Genomic DNA, 16,401 nt, shown 5'->3' with positions numbered 1-16,401 from the left:
TTGACCTGACCTCTGGCTGTGTTTATATTGACCCGAGCACTGGCTGTGTTTACACTGACCCGAGCTCTGGCTGTGTTTACACTGACCCGAGCTCTGGCTGTGTTTATATTGACCCGAGCTCTGGCTGTGTTTATATTGACCTGAGCTCTGGCTGTGTTTATATTGACCCGAGCTCTGGCTGTGTTTACACTGACCCGAGGTCTGGCTGTGTTTATATTGACCCGTGCTCTGGCTGTGTTTACACTGACCCGAGCTCTGGCTGTGTTTATGTTGACCCGAACTCTGGCTGTGTTTACACTGACCCGAGCTCTGGCTGTGTTTATATTGACCCGAGCTCTGGCTGTGTTTACACTGACACGAGCTCTGGCTGTGTTTATATTGACCCGAACTCTTTATGTGCTTATATTGACCCGAGCTCTGGCTGTGTTTACACTGACCCGAGCTCTGGCTGTGTTTATATTGACCTGTGCTCTGGCTGTGTTTACACTGACCCGAGCTCTGGCTGTGTTTACACTGACCCGAGCTCTGGCTGTGTTTATATTGACCCAAGCTCTGGCTGTGTTTACACTGACACAAGCTCTGGCTGTGTTTATATTGACCTGAGCTCTGGCTGTGTTTATATTGACCCGAGCCCTGGCTGTGTTTATATTGACCTGAGCTCTGGCTGTGTTTACACTGACACGAGCTCTGGCTGTGTTTATATTGACCTGAGCTCTGGCTGTGTTTATATTGACCCGAGCCCTGGCTGTGTTTATATTGACCTGAGCTCTGGCTGTGTTTATATTGACCCGAGCTCTGGCTGTGTTTACACTGACCCGAGCTCTGGCTGTGTTTATATTTACCTGAGCTCTGGCTGTGTTTATAATGACCCGCGCTCTGGCTGTGTTTACACTGACCCAAGCGCAGGCTGTGTTTACACTGACCCGAGCTCTGGCTGTGTTTATATTGACCCGAGCTCTGGCTGTGTTTATATTGACCCGAGCTCTGGCTGTGTTTACACTTACCCGAGCTCTGGCTGCGTTTACACTGACCCGAGTTCTGGCTGTGTTTATATTGACACGAGCTCTGGCTGTGTTTACACTGACCCGAGCTCTTGTTGCTTTGATATAGACCTGAGCTCTTGCTGTGTTTATATTGACCCGAGCTCTAGCTGTGTTTATATTGACCTGAGTTCTGGCTGTGTTTATATTGACCCGAGCTCTGGCTGTGTTTACACTGACACGAGCTCTGGCTATGTTTATATTGACCCGCGCTCTGTGTTTACGCTGACCCGAGCTCTGGCTGTGTTTATATTGACCCGAGCTCTGGCTGTGTTTACACTGACACGTGCTCTGGCTGTTTTTATATTGACCCGAGCTCTGGCTGTGTTTATATTGAACCGAGCTCTGGCTGTGTTTATATTGACCCGAGCACTGGCTGTGTTTATATTGACCCGTGCTCTGGCTGTGTTTATATTGACCCGAGCTGAGGCTGTGTTAATATTGGCCCGAGCTCTGGCTGTGTTTATATTGACCTGAGCTCTGGCTGTGTTTATATTGACCCGAGCTCTGGCTGTGTTTATATTGACCCGCGCTCTGGCTGTGTTTATATTGACCCGAGCTCTGGCTGTGTTTATATTGACCCGAGCTCTGGCTGTGTTTATATTGACCCGAGCTCTGGCTGTGTTTACACTGACCCGAGCTCTGGCTGTGTTTATATTGACCTGAGCTCTGGCTGTGTTTATAATGTCCCGCGCTCTGGCTGTGTTTATATTGACCAGAGCTCTGGCTGTGTTTATGTTAACCCGAGCTCTGGCTGTGTTTATATTGACCCGAGCTCTGGCTGTGTTTATATTGACCCGAGCTCTGGCTGTGTTTCTATTGACCCGCGCTCTGGCTGTGTTTATATTGACCTGAGCTCTGGCTGTGTTTATATTGACCCGAGCTCTGGCTGTGTTTATATTGACCCTAGCTCTGGCTGTGTTTACACTGACCCGAGCTATTGTTGCTTTGATATAGACCTGAGCTCTTGCTGTGTTTATATTGACCTGAGCTCTGGCTGTGTTTATAATCACCTGCGCTCTCGCTGTGTTTACACTGACCCGAGCTCAGGCTCTGTTTACACTGACCCGAGCTCTGGCTGTGTTTATATTGACCCGAGCTCTGGCTGTGTTTATATTGACCCGAGCTCTGGCTGTGTTTACACTGACACGAGCTCTGGCTGTGTTTATATTGACCCGAGCTCTGGATGTGCTTATATTGACCCGAGCTCTCGCTTTGTTTACACTGACCCGAGCTCTGGCTGTGTTTATATTGACCCGAGCTCTGGCTGTGTTTACACTGACCCGCGCTCTGGCTGTGTTTATATTGACCTGAGCTCTGGCTGTCTTTATATTGACCCGAGCTCTTGTTATGTTTATATTGACCTGCGCTCTGGCTGTGTTTATATTGACCCGAGCACTGGCTGTGTTTATATTGACCCGAGCTCAGGCTGTGTTTACACTGACCCAAGCTCTGGCTATGTTTATATTGACCCGAGCTCTGGCTGTGTTTACACTGACACGAGCTCTGGCTGTGTTTATATTGACCTGAGCTCTGGCTGTGTTTATATTGACCCGAGCTCTGGCTGTGTTTACACTGACACGAGCTCTGGCTGTGTTTATATTGACACGAGCTCTGGCTGTGTTTACACTGACCCGAGCTCTTGTTGCGTTTATATTGACTGAGCTCTGGCTGTGTTTATATTGACCTGAGCTCTGGCTGTGTTTATATTGACCCGAGCTCTGGCTGTGTTTACACTGACCCGAGCTCTGGCTGTGTTTACACTGACCCGAGCTCTGGCTGTGTTTACACTGACCCGAGGTCTGGCTGTGTTTATATTGACCCGAGCTCTGGCTGTGTTTATATTGACCTGAGCTCTGGCTGTGTTTATATTGACCCGAGCTCTGGCTGTGTTTATATTGACCCGAGCTCTGGCTGTGTTTATATTGTTCTGAGCACTCGCTGTGTTTATATTGACCTGCGCTCTGGCTGTGTTTACACTGACCCGAGCTCTGGCTGTGTTTATATTGACCCGAGCTTTGGCTGTGTTTATATTGTCCCGAGCTCTGGCTGTGTTTATATTGACCCGAACTCTGGCTGTGTTTACACTGACACGAGCTCTGGCTGTGTTTATATTGACCTGAGCTCTGGCTGTGTTTACACTGACCCGAGCTCTTGTTGTGTTTATATTGACCTGCGCTCTGGCTGTGTTTATATTGACCCGTGCTCTGGCTGTGTTTATATTGACCCGAGCTCTGGCTGTGTTTATGTTAACCCGAGCTCTGGCTGTGTTTATATTGACCCGAGCTCTGGCTGTGTTTATATTGACCCGAGCTCTGGCTGTGTTTATATTGACCCGCGCTCTGGCTGTGTTTATATTGACCCGAGCTCTGGCTGTGTTTATATTGACCCGAGCTCTGGCTGTGTTTATATTGACCCTAGCTCTGGCTGTGTTTACACTGACCCGAGCTCTGGCTGTGTTTATATTGACCTGAGCTCTGGCTGTGTTTATAATCACCTGCGCTCTGGCTGTGTTTACACTGACCCGAGCTCAGGCTCTGTTTACACTGACCCGAGCTCTGGCTGTGTTTATATTGACCCGAGCTCTGGCTGTGTTTATATTGACCCGAGCTCTGGCTGTGTTTACACTGACACGAGCTCTGGCTGTGTTTATATTGACCCGAGCTCTGGATGTGCTTTAATTGACCCGAGCTCTAGCTGTGTTTACACTGACCCGAGCTCTGGCTGTGTTTATATTGACCCGAGCTCTGGCTGTGTTTACACTGACCCGCGCTCTGGCTGTGTTTATATTGACCTGAGCTCTGGCTGTCTTTATATTGACCCGAGCTCTTGTTATGTTTATATTGACCTGCGCTCTGGCTGTGTTTATATTGACCCGAGCACTGGCTGTGTTTATATTGACCCGAGCTCAGGCTGTGTTTACACTGACCCAAGCTCTGGCTCTGTTTATATTGACCCGAGCTCTGGCTGTGTTTACACTGACACGAGCTCTGGCTGTGTTTATATTGACCTGAGCTCTGGCTGTGTTTATATTGACCCGAGCTCTGGCTGTGTTTACACTGACACGAGCTCTGGCTGTGTTTATATTGACACGAGCTCTGGCTGTGTTTACACTGACCCGAGCTCTTGTTGCGTTTATATTGACTGAGCTCTGGCTGTGTTTATATTGACCTGAGCTCTGGCTGTGTTTATATTGACCCGAGCTCTGGCTGTGTTTACACTGACCCGAGCTCTGGCTGTGTTTACACTGACCCGAGCTCTGGCTGTGTTTACTCTGACCCGAGGTCTGGCTGTGTTTATATTGACCCGAGCTCTGGCTGTGTTTATATTGACCTGAGCTCTGGCTGTGTTTATATTGACCCGAGCTCTGGCTGTGTTTATATTGACCCGAGCTCTGGCTGTGTTTATATTGTTCTGAGCACTCGCTGTGTTTATATTGACCTGCGCTCTGGCTGTGTTTACACTGACCCGAGCTCTGGCTGTGTTTACACTGACCCGAGCTCTGGCTCTGTTTACACTGACCCAAGCTCTGGCTGTGTTTATGTTGACCCGAGCTCTGGCTGTGTTTACACTGACCCGAGCTCTGGCTGTGTTTATATTGACCCGAGCACTGGCTGTGTTTATATTGACCCGTGCTCTGGCTGTGTTTATATTGACCCGAGCTGTGGCTGTGTTTATATTGGCCCGAGCTCTGGCTGTGTTTATATTGACCTGAGCTCTGGCTGTGTTTATATTGACCCGAGCTCTGGCTGTGTTTATATTGACCCACGCTCTGGCTGTGTTTATATTGACCCGAGCTCTGGCTGTGTTTATATTGACCCGAGCTCTGGCTGTGTTTATATTGACCCGAGCTCTGGCTGTGTTTATATTGACCCTAGCTCTGGCTGTGTTTACACTGACCCGAGCTCTGGCTGTGTTTATATTGACCTGAGCTCTGGCTGTGTTTATAATCACCTGCGCTCTGGCTGTGTTTACACTGACCCGAGCTCAGGCTCTGTTTACACTGACCCGAGCTCTGGCTGTGTTTATATTGACCCGAGCTCTGGCTGTGTTTATATTGACCCGAGCTCTGGCTGTGTTTACACTGACACGAGCTCTGGCTGTGTTTATATTGACCCGAGCTCTGGATGTGCTTATATTGACCCGAGCTCTAGCTGTGTTTACACTGACCCGAGCTCTGGCTGTGTTTATATTGTCCCGAGCTCTGGCTGTGTTTACACTGACCCGCGCTCTGGCTGTGTTTATATTGACCTGAGCTCTGGCTGTCTTTATATTGACCCGAGCTCTTGTTATGTTTATATTGACCTGCGCTCTGGCTGTGTTTATATTGACCCGAGCACTGGCTGTGTTTATATTGACCCGAGCTCAGGCTGTGTTTACACTGACCCAAGCTCTGGCTATGTTTATATTGACCCGAGCTCTGGCTGTGTTTACACTGACACGAGCTCTGGCTGTGTTTATATTGACCTGAGCTCTGGCTGTGTTTATATTGACCCGAGCTCTGGCTGTGTTTATACTGACCCGAGCTCTCGTTGCGTTTATACTGACTGAGCTCTGGCTGTGTTTATATTGACCTGAGCTCTGGCTGTGTTTATATTGACCCGAGCTCTGGCTGTGTTTACACTGACCCGAGCTCTGGCTGTGTTTACACTGACCCGAGCTCTGGATGTGTTTACACTGACCCGAGGTCTGGCTGTGTTTATATTGACCCGAGCTCTGGCTGTGTTTATATTGACCTGAGCTCTGGCTGTGTTTATATTGACCCGAGCTCTGGCTGTGTTTATATTGACCCGAGCTCTGGCTGTGTTTATATTGTTCTGAGCACTCGCTGTGTTTATATTGACCTGCGCTCTGGCTGTGTTTACACTGACCCGAGCTCTGGCTGTGTTTACACTGACCCGAGCTCTGGCTCTGTTTACACTGACCCGAGCTCTGGCTGTGTTTATGTTGACCCGAGCTCTGGCTGTGTTTACACTGACCCGAGCTCTGGCTGTGTTTATATTGACCCGAGCTGTGGCCGTGTTTACACTGACACGAGCTCTGGCTGTGTTTATATTGACCTGAGCTCTGGCTGTGTTTATATTGACCCGAGCACTGGCTGTGTTTATATTGACCCGTGCTCTGGCTGTGTTTATATTGACCCGAGCTGAGGCTGTGTTAATATTGGCCCGAGCTCTGGCTGTGTTTATATTGACCTGAGCTCTGGCTGTGTTTATATTGACCCGAGCTCTGGCTGTGTTTATATTGACCCGCGCTCTGGCTGTGTTTATATTGACCCGAGCTCTGGCTGTGTTTATATTGACCCGAGCTCTGGCTGTGTTTATATTGACCCGAGCTCTGGCTGTGTTTACACTGACCCGAGCTCTGGCTGTGTTTATATTGACCTGAGCTCTGGCTGTGTTTATAATGTCCCGCGCTCTGGCTGTGTTTATATTGACCAGAGCTCTGGCTGTGTTTATGTTAACCCGAGCTCTGGCTGTGTTTATATTGACCCGAGCTCTGGCTGTGTTTATATTGACCCGAGCTCTGGCTGTGTTTCTATTGACCCGCGCTCTGGCTGTGTTTATATTGACCCGAGCTCTGGCTGTGTTTATATTGACCCGAGCTCTGGCTGTGTTTATATTGACCCTAGCTCTGGCTGTGTTTACACTGACCCGAGCTATTGTTGCTTTGATATAGACCTGAGCTCTTGCTGTGTTTATATTGACCTGAGCTCTGGCTGTGTTTATAATCACCTGCGCTCTCGCTGTGTTTACACTGACCCGAGCTCAGGCTCTGTTTACACTGACCCGAGCTCTGGCTGTGTTTATATTGACCCGAGCTCTGGCTGTGTTTATATTGACCCGAGCTCTGGCTGTGTTTACACTGACACGAGCTCTGGCTGTGTTTATATTGACCCGAGCTCTGGATGTGCTTATATTGACCCGAGCTCTCGCTTTGTTTACACTGACCCGAGCTCTGGCTGTGTTTATATTGACCCGAGCTCTGGCTGTGTTTACACTGACCCGCGCTCTGGCTGTGTTTATATTGACCTGAGCTCTGGCTGTCTTTATATTGACCCGAGCTCTTGTTATGTTTATATTGACCTGCGCTCTGGCTGTGTTTATATTGACCCGAGCACTGGCTGTGTTTATATTGACCCGAGCTCAGGCTGTGTTTACACTGACCCAAGCTCTGGCTATGTTTATATTGACCCGAGCTCTGGCTGTGTTTACACTGACACGAGCTCTGGCTGTGTTTATATTGACCTGAGCTCTGGCTGTGTTTATATTGACCCGCGCTCTGGCTGTGTTTACACTGACACGAGCTCTGGCTGTGTTTATATTGACACGAGCTCTGGCTGTGTTTACACTGACCCGAGCTCTTGTTGCGTTTATATTGACTGAGCTCTGGCTGTGTTTATATTGACCTGAGCTCTGGCTGTGTTTATATTGACCCGAGCTCTGGCTGTGTTTACACTGACCCGAGCTCTGGCTGTGTTTACACTGACCCGAGCTCTGGCTGTGTTTACACTGACCCGAGGTCTGGCTGTGTTTATATTGACCCGAGCTCTGGCTGTGTTTATATTGACCTGAGCTCTGGCTGTGTTTATATTGACCCGAGCTCTGGCTGTGTTTATATTGACCCGAGCTCTGGCTGTGTTTATATTGTTCTGAGCACTCGCTGTGTTTATATTGACCTGCGCTCTGGCTGTGTTTACACTGACCCGAGCTCTGGCTGTGTTTATATTGACCCGAGCTTTGGCTGTGTTTATATTGTCCCGAGCTCTGGCTGTGTTTATATTGACCCGAACTCTGGCTGTGTTTACACTGACACGAGCTCTGGCTGTGTTTATATTGACCTGAGCTCTGGCTGTGTTTACACTGACCCGAGCTCTTGTTGTGTTTATATTGACCTGCGCTCTGGCTGTGTTTATATTGACCCGTGCTCTGGCTGTGTTTATATTGACCCGAGCTCTGGCTGTGTTTATGTTAACCCGAGCTCTGGCTGTGTTTATATTGACCCGAGCTCTGGCTGTGTTTATATTGACCCGAGCTCTGGCTGTGTTTATATTGACCCGCGCTCTGGCTGTGTTTATATTGACCCGAGCTCTGGCTGTGTTTATATTGACCCGAGCTCTGGCTGTGTTTATATTGACCCTAGCTCTGGCTGTGTTTACACTGACCCGAGCTCTGGCTGTGTTTATATTGACCTGAGCTCTGGCTGTGTTTATAATCACCTGCGCTCTGGCTGTGTTTACACTGACCCGAGCTCAGGCTCTGTTTACACTGACCCGAGCTCTGGCTGTGTTTATATTGACCCGAGCTCTGGCTGTGTTTATATTGACCCGAGCTCTGGCTGTGTTTACACTGACACGAGCTCTGGCTGTGTTTATATTGACCCGAGCTCTGGATGTGCTTATATTGACCCGAGCTCTAGCTGTGTTTACACTGACCCGAGCTCTGGCTGTGTTTATATTGACCCGAGCTCTGGCTGTGTTTACACTGACCCGCGCTCTGGCTGTGTTTATATTGACCTGAGCTCTGGCTGTCTTTATATTGACCCGAGCTCTTGTTATGTTTATATTGACCTGCGCTCTGGCTGTGTTTATATTGACCCGAGCACTGGCTGTGTTTATATTGACCCGAGCTCAGGCTGTGTTTACACTGACCCAAGCTCTGGCTCTGTTTATATTGACCCGAGCTCTGGCTGTGTTTACACTGACACGAGCTCTGGCTGTGTTTATATTGACCTGAGCTCTGGCTGTGTTTATATTGACCCGAGCTCTGGCTGTGTTTACACTGACACGAGCTCTGGCTGTGTTTATATTGACACGAGCTCTGGCTGTGTTTACACTGACCCGAGCTCTTGTTGCGTTTATATTGACTGAGCTCTGGCTGTGTTTATATTGACCTGAGCTCTGGCTGTGTTTATATTGACCCGAGCTCTGGCTGTGTTTACACTGACCCGAGCTCTGGCTGTGTTTACACTGACCCGAGCTCTGGCTGTGTTTACTCTGACCCGAGGTCTGGCTGTGTTTATATTGACCCGAGCTCTGGCTGTGTTTATATTGACCTGAGCTCTGGCTGTGTTTATATTGACCCGAGCTCTGGCTGTGTTTATATTGACCCGAGCTCTGGCTGTGTTTATATTGTTCTGAGCACTCGCTGTGTTTATATTGACCTGCGCTCTGGCTGTGTTTACACTGACCCGAGCTCTGGCTGTGTTTACACTGACCCGAGCTCTGGCTCTGTTTACACTGACCCAAGCTCTGGCTGTGTTTATGTTGACCCGAGCTCTGGCTGTGTTTACACTGACCCGAGCTCTGGCTGTGTTTATATTGACCCGAGCACTGGCTGTGTTTATATTGACCCGTGCTCTGGCTGTGTTTATATTGACCCGAGCTGTGGCTGTGTTTATATTGGCCCGAGCTCTGGCTGTGTTTATATTGACCTGAGCTCTGGCTGTGTTTATATTGACCCGAGCTCTGGCTGTGTTTATATTGACCCACGCTCTGGCTGTGTTTATATTGACCCGAGCTCTGGCTGTGTTTATATTGACCCGAGCTCTGGCTGTGTTTATATTGACCCGAGCTCTGGCTGTGTTTACACTGACCCGAGCTCTGGCTGTGTTTATATTGACCTGAGCTCTGGCTGTGTTTATAATGACCCGCGCTCTGGCTGTGTTTACACTGACCCGAGCTCTGGCTCTGTTTACACTGACCCGAGCTCTGGCTGTGTTTATGTTGACCCGAGCTCTGGCTGTGTTAACACTGACCCGAGCTCTGGCTGTGTTTATATTGACCCGAGCTCTGGCCGTGTTTACACTGAGACGAGCTCTGGCTGTGTTTATATTGACCTGAGCTCTGGCTGTGTTTATATTGACCCGAGCACTGGCTGTGTTTATATTGACCCGTGCTCTGGCTGTGTTTATATTGACCCGAGCTCTGGCTGTGTTTATATTGACCCGAGCTCTGGCTGTGTTTATATTGACCTGAGCTCTGGCTGTGTTTATATTGACCCGAGTTCTGGCTGTGTTTATATTGACCCGCGCTCTGGCTGTGTTTATATTGACCCGAGCTCTGGCTGTGTTTATATTGACCCGAGCTCTGGCTGTGTTTATATTGACCCGAGCTCTGGCTGTGTTTACACTGACCTGAGCTCTGGCTGTGTTTATAATGACCCGCGCTCTGGCTATGTTTACACTGACCCGAGCTCAGGCTGTGTTTACACTGACCCGAGCTCTGGCTGTGTTTATATTGACCCGAGCTCTGGCTGTGTTTATATTGACCTGAGCTCTGGCTGTGTTTATATTGACCCCAGCTCTGGCTGTGTTTATATTGACCCGAGCTCTGGCTGTGTTTATATTGACCTGAGCTCTGGCCGTGTTTATATTGACCCGAGTTCTGGCTGTGTTTATATTGACCCGTGCTCTGGCTGTGTTTATATTGACCCGAGCTCTGGCTGTGTTTATATTGACCCGAGCTCTGGCTGTGTTTATATTGACCCGAGCTCTGGCTGTATTTATATTGACCCGAGCTGTGTTCATGTCTGCGTCGGCACACAGTTCACTTTTTACAGTGATTCACGTTTGGGTCAAGTCTGCGTTGATGCACACTGCACTGATGTTTATGACTCACTGGCTGTGTTTGTGTTGGTCACACTCCAACATTGTCGAACAAAAACACAGGAGCCCCGTAAATTTGCAGCTCAGCGATGCTGGCTTTGTTCCGCCGGTGTATGTGGGGTCAGGTGGAGGTGGATTGAACTTCTTAGTGGGTACCCGCACCGCTAGGGATGTGTGTAGGGAACAAATTGTGGCATAGATGCCCAGGCCAGAGCTCCCGACCTGGAAACTTTCTGATTATGCCCCCAGGGGCCGCCCTAATTTTCTTTGAGTATTTTACTTGCCTGGTCATCGGGATCCAGCCGCACAGCCAATGGTCATCGTTTCATTAAAATTAGTGGGACCGCCGGCTCACAGAATCGCCCCTCCTAGCAATTCCATCACTTGACTTATCGAGCTGTCCTCGGAACTGGGAGTCATTTGCCTAAAATAAAATGAAGTGAAATTCTTGTTTGTACAAAAAACAAAAAAAAAATCTCAGAACCATTTGATTAAATTCATTGACTCGTGAGCTTTCCTCAGTGACTGATGTTCTTTTGGCTAAGCTGTTCCCCCTGCCCCATTCGTCTTCCCCTCTGCTCCTCGTTCACTGTTCCTCCCAGCTGCTCTGAGTGCCGTGCTTCGGTCTTGCTTATTCTCAGTCCATCTTCTTTTTCACAGGACCACAGGATAATCACATAATGGGGAAGGCCATTCGGCCCATCTTATTTCACCCATTCAAAAAGACCCCAAAGTCCTCCCAGTACAGCATCCAATTGTTTCTTAAATGATTCCAGCGTTTTCGTCTCCTCCACTCTAACAGAAAGTCCATTGCATACGTTGATCACTCTGAGCTCTGACGAAAGGTCTTCGACCTGAAACGTTAACTCTGTTTCTCTCTCCACGGATGCTGCCTGGCCTGCTGAGTGTTTCCAGCATTTTCTGTTGTTATTTCCCTCTTTACCTCATCTCTTTGACTTCATTGAGTATCATTGGTGGCCTGCACTTAGTTTTCTTGATGTAACAAAGACTCCAGGGTGTCCCTCTGACAGGCCTGTGATCCCTGGGATCAGTTTGCTGTTCACTTTTAAAGACTGGAGTAACATTGGTAAATGGTAAACCTTTAATAATGCTCCTGTCTTTAATGCGCTGTGAAAAATTTCAGCCACAGCTCCCCCTACTTTCACCCTCATTTCCTTTTCCTATTCTGGGATACATTTTACAGCCGGTTCCGTCCATTATCAAACCTCAAGCACTCCAGTTCTTCAGTGGCACCTTGATTTTTTTAAAATTCATTCATGGGATGCAGGCATCGCTGGCTAGGCTGGCATTTATTGCCCATCCCTAATTGCCATTGAGAAGGTGGTGGTGAGCCGCCATTTCAGAGGGCAGTTAAGAGTCAACCACCTTGCCGTGGGTCTGAAGTCACATTATAGGCCAGACCAGGTAAGGACGGCAGATTTCCTTCCCTGAAGGACATTAGTGAACCAGATGGGTTTTTACGACAATCGTAGTTTCATGGTCACCATTACTGTTACTAGCTTTTTATTACAGATTTATTTAATTAACTGAATTAATTAATTGATTACCGAATCAGGAATGTTCTTCACCATCCACTTTCTGGAAACGAGTAGTACCAACATACTGTGAAAGAAACATTCAGTTCCAGCGCAATCTCTTCCCTCTCTTCATTTCATCTCTCCTCATTTGTGCATTGTCCCTCTTTCCATCTCCTAGAACCCTGGAATGATTCAGCACAGAAGGAGGCCATTCGACCCAGCGTGCCTGTGCCGGCTCTTTGTTGGAGCTATCCAATTGTCCCACTCCCCTGCTCTTTCCCAATAGCCCTGCAAATGTTTTCCCTTCAAGTATTTATCCAATTCCCTTTTGAAAGTTACTATTGAATCTGCTCCCACTGCCCTTTCAGGCAACACATTCCAAATCATAAACTGACTGTGTAAAAAGAAATGTTTCCCCATGCCACCTCGGGTTCTTTTGCCAGTCACCTTAAATCTGTGCCCTCTGCTTACCGACCCTTCTTCCAGTGGATACAGTTTCTCCTCATTTACTCTATCGAAACCATTCATGATCTTCTCTGCTTGTCCATCTCATTTTTAGTCTCACTGTCTGTTTCTTCCCCTCTTCACTTTCCAGGTTGTTTTATGCTGAATCCTGATGATTCTTTTTTACTTTGGATTATTTTCAAATCTGCCTCTTCACCCATTTCCTTAAATGTGTTTATTCATTAGGCTCCTTGAAACGAGCAACTTGGAGAGGAACTGGGCGCAAAGAAAGGGGCAGTGTGAGCAAGGAGGGCGCCTGATTATTGTCTCTGTGTATTGAGTGGATGCTTGATGTGTGGCAGCTCCTGTGTGGAGGCGGTTGCACAGCAATACGGCGATGGCTGAACACACAGCCTGAGGGGGTGTGTGGGTGGTTATTTCTGAGCTTGAAGCTTGAAGCTTTAACCAGCCAGCATCAGCCAGCTTACTGATCATTTCATCGATGGTGTTCTGCTATCATATTTGCTGCATGACAGCCGAGGATTCCAGCTGTGGAAACACTGACCCTACTCAGCGATTGAAGAGTGAATGAAGAAACAAAAAACCTGTCTGAAAATAACCTAATAAAGTCACATCCATCGTGACATTAGAAAGGGTGTAGATCCTGCCTGACCAATCCTATAGACCCTGGGGGAGGGGGTAATTTAACCCTACCCACAGAAACCTGGCGGGTGGGCAGTTAAAATGCCCCAGAGAGCCGCCTCGATCTTGCCATGCCTGATTTTTACCCGCTGTTCTGAGCAGACGTCAAGGGCACTCACCTGAAGTCAGTGGAGTCCTTCTTTAAACTTGCTAATCGGGGCTCAATGATGTCAATCGGACTCTGACGGCATTTTAACGCAGGCCTGATCCAGAGAATGGCTTTCGGAGAGACAATCTGGAATGAGGTCAGAACCTTCTGCTCACACTCCACATCTACAGTGGACAGTGATGTCCACAGCTCTGCCACGTTCCACTTCCAACAGAGAGCAGGCAGGGCTGCCCCTCTTTGCCCTGGCCAAGGATAAATCTAGGCATCGGTGCAGTGCTGGCAGGGGCTGGGGCGGTGGGGGGGTGGAATCGGACAAAAATGTCACTGCCCACTGGTGACATATTGCTGCATCTCTGAACCAAGCTACTGAGAAGCATACACCGTGGGAACATGCCCACTTTAATCAAGTCCAGAGAGTTTAGGCACAGGTTGCCAAAAGCCAAGGCTTAAAGCTCCAAGTGTGTGCAGAGCCTAATGCAAATTCTGACGAGCTCTCCCTGCTGCAACTCTCTGAGAACAAGACTCTTCCCAAGGAAATGTTTATCTTTTAATTAAATTGTAATTATTCGTTTCTTTTTAATAGAACGATTCGTGTGTACAAAGGCCACAAGAGCTTTGGTTTTACCCTGCGTGGCCATGGGCCGGTATGGCTTGAGTCCATTATCCCAGGTGAGTAATAAACCGGTCCCAGGTGTGGCAGTGAAATGGTGGCTTGTCAGTACGTACAATGATCAATGGATTTTTGTAGTGAGAATCCGCCGGAGATTTCATGTTGCTGGATTGATTTATTCCTTCTTGGCTGTGATCAATCGGGCGATGTTTACAGTGAGTGAGGTGGGTGTCGCTGAGCAGTTGGACAGCTGCCTTACTCTGGCCCCGCTCCGATAATGAGGCCAGCATCAGGGGGTGCGCAGCCTCGCATTTTGGGTGGCAGTGGGGTGGGGGGAGGGACACAGATAGTGCTTCAGTATTGGATCACAGATAATGCTGTGGCATTGGGGATATGGGGGGGTGGGGGGGGGGGGCGGGGGATGGTAGTCTGGGGGAGGCCACAGGCTCCGTTGCCCAGGGCCAGTCTCCTGCCTGGTCAGAATTGTGCTGGAATAGCACATCCCTCAGGCTCAGGTAGACTGGGGTGGAGAGGGAGGGGATAGTCAAAGAAGGTGTGAGAATTATGCCAGTGTAAAGCTTCCGGTGATAGAGATGGTTAACATTAGTTTGCTGGACCTCCCTCTGTTGCTCACTATGTGTCTCTTTCAGGAAGTCCAGCTGAGAAATCCGGATTGAAGGCAGGGGATCGAATCCTGTTTCTCAACGGGCTGGACATGAGGTGGGTTCAGTAGGTTTACTGCGTGCATTGCATATACTAACACACGATAATATGCTAGCGTTGGGCAGGAGCGCGAGCTACATAGAGTAAAGCTCCCTGTACATTGCCGGATCAAACACTCCCAGGTCAAGTACAGTACCTGTGAGAGGGGGTCACCATTGACCAGAAACTTAACTGGACCAGCCACATAAATACTGTGGCAACAAGAGCAGGTGAAAGGCTAGGTATTCTGTGGCGAGTGTCTCACCTCCTGACTCCCCAAAGCCTTTCCACCATCTACAAGGCACAAGTGAGGAGTGTGATGGAATACTCTCCACTTGCCTGGATGAGTGCAGCTCCAACAACACTCAAGAAGCTCGACACCATCCAGGACAAAGCAGCCCACTTGATTGGCACCCCATCCACCACCTTAAACATTCACTCCCTCCACCACCGGCGCACCGTGGCTGCAGTGTGTACCATCTACAAGATGCACTGCAGCAACTCGCCAAGGCTTCTTCGGCAGCACCTCCCAAACCCGCGACCTCTTCCTCCTAGAAGGACAAGGGCAGCAGGCACATGGGAACATCACCACCTCCAAGTTCCCCTCCAAGTCACACACCATCCTGACTTAGAAGTATATCACCGATCCTTCATCGTCGCTGGGTCAAAATCCTGGAACTCCCTCCCCAACAGCACTGTGGGAGTACCTTCAGCACACGGACTGCAGCGGTTCAAGAAGGCGACTCACCACCACCTTCTCAAGGGCAACTAGGGATGGGCAATAATGGGAGTTATTTTACAACTTCCAAAAAATATATATTCCACCGAGAAGAAAAGGGTGTAAAAGAAAAGACAGCCATCCGTGGCTAAGTAAAGAAATTAAGGATAGTATTCGACTAAAAACAAGGGCATATAAGGTAGCCAAATCTAGTGGGAGGATAGAGGATTGGGAAAACTTTAAAAGACAGCAAAAAAATAACAAAAAGATTGATTAAGAAAGGGAAGATAGATTATGAAAGTAAATTAGCAAAAAATATAAAAACAGATAGTAAGAGTTTTTATAGTTATATAAAAAGAAAAAGGGTGGCTAAAGTAAATGTTGGTCCCTTAGAGGATGAGACCGGGAAATTAATGGTGGGAAATATGGAGATGGCAAAAACACTGAATGAATATTTTATATCAGTCTTTACAGTAGAAGACACTAAGAATATCCCAACACTGGACAAACAGGGGGCTAAAGGGGGGGAGGAGCTAAACACGATCAAAATCACTAAGGAAGTGGTACTCGGTAAAATAATGGGACTCAAGGCGGATAAATCACCTGGACCTGATGGCTTACATCCTAGGGTCTTGAGGGAAGTGGCGGTAGGGATTGTGGATGCGTTGGTAATAATTTTCCAAAACTCCCTGGACTCGGCAAAGGTCCCGGCAGACTGGAAAACTGCTAATGTAACACTCTTATTTAAAAAGGGCAGTAGACAGAAGGCTGGAAACTATAGACCGGTTAGCCTAACATCTGTGGTAGGTAAAATTTTGGAGTCCATTATTAAGGAGACAGTAACAGGACATTTGGATAATCATAATTTAATAGGACAAAGTCAGCATGGTTTTATGAAGGGGAAGTCATGTTTGACAAATTTGCTGGAGTTC

General features: G+C 48.3%; 1 protein-coding gene across 1 annotated transcript in view; it reads left to right on the top strand.

Moving 5' to 3' along the window:
* grid2ipb (glutamate receptor, ionotropic, delta 2 (Grid2) interacting protein, b) overlaps window positions 1–16,401 on the top strand; it is a 186,422-nt gene that overhangs the window by 83,083 nt on the left and 86,938 nt on the right. Inside the window, 2 exon segments of the mRNA XM_086002222.1 lie at window positions 14,023–14,108; window positions 14,700–14,769. Coding sequence (XP_085858348.1) covers window positions 14,023–14,108; window positions 14,700–14,769 — 156 coding nt within the window.

This window comes from Somniosus microcephalus, chromosome 11, assembly GCF_052327205.1.
Source record: "Somniosus microcephalus isolate GS21.2 chromosome 11, FLI_Smic_1.0, whole genome shotgun sequence".
Classification (NCBI taxonomy): domain Eukaryota; kingdom Metazoa; phylum Chordata; class Chondrichthyes; order Squaliformes; family Somniosidae; genus Somniosus; species Somniosus microcephalus.
The sequence above is the reverse complement of the archived record's forward strand: the minus strand, read 5'-3'. Positions and strand labels throughout refer to the sequence as shown.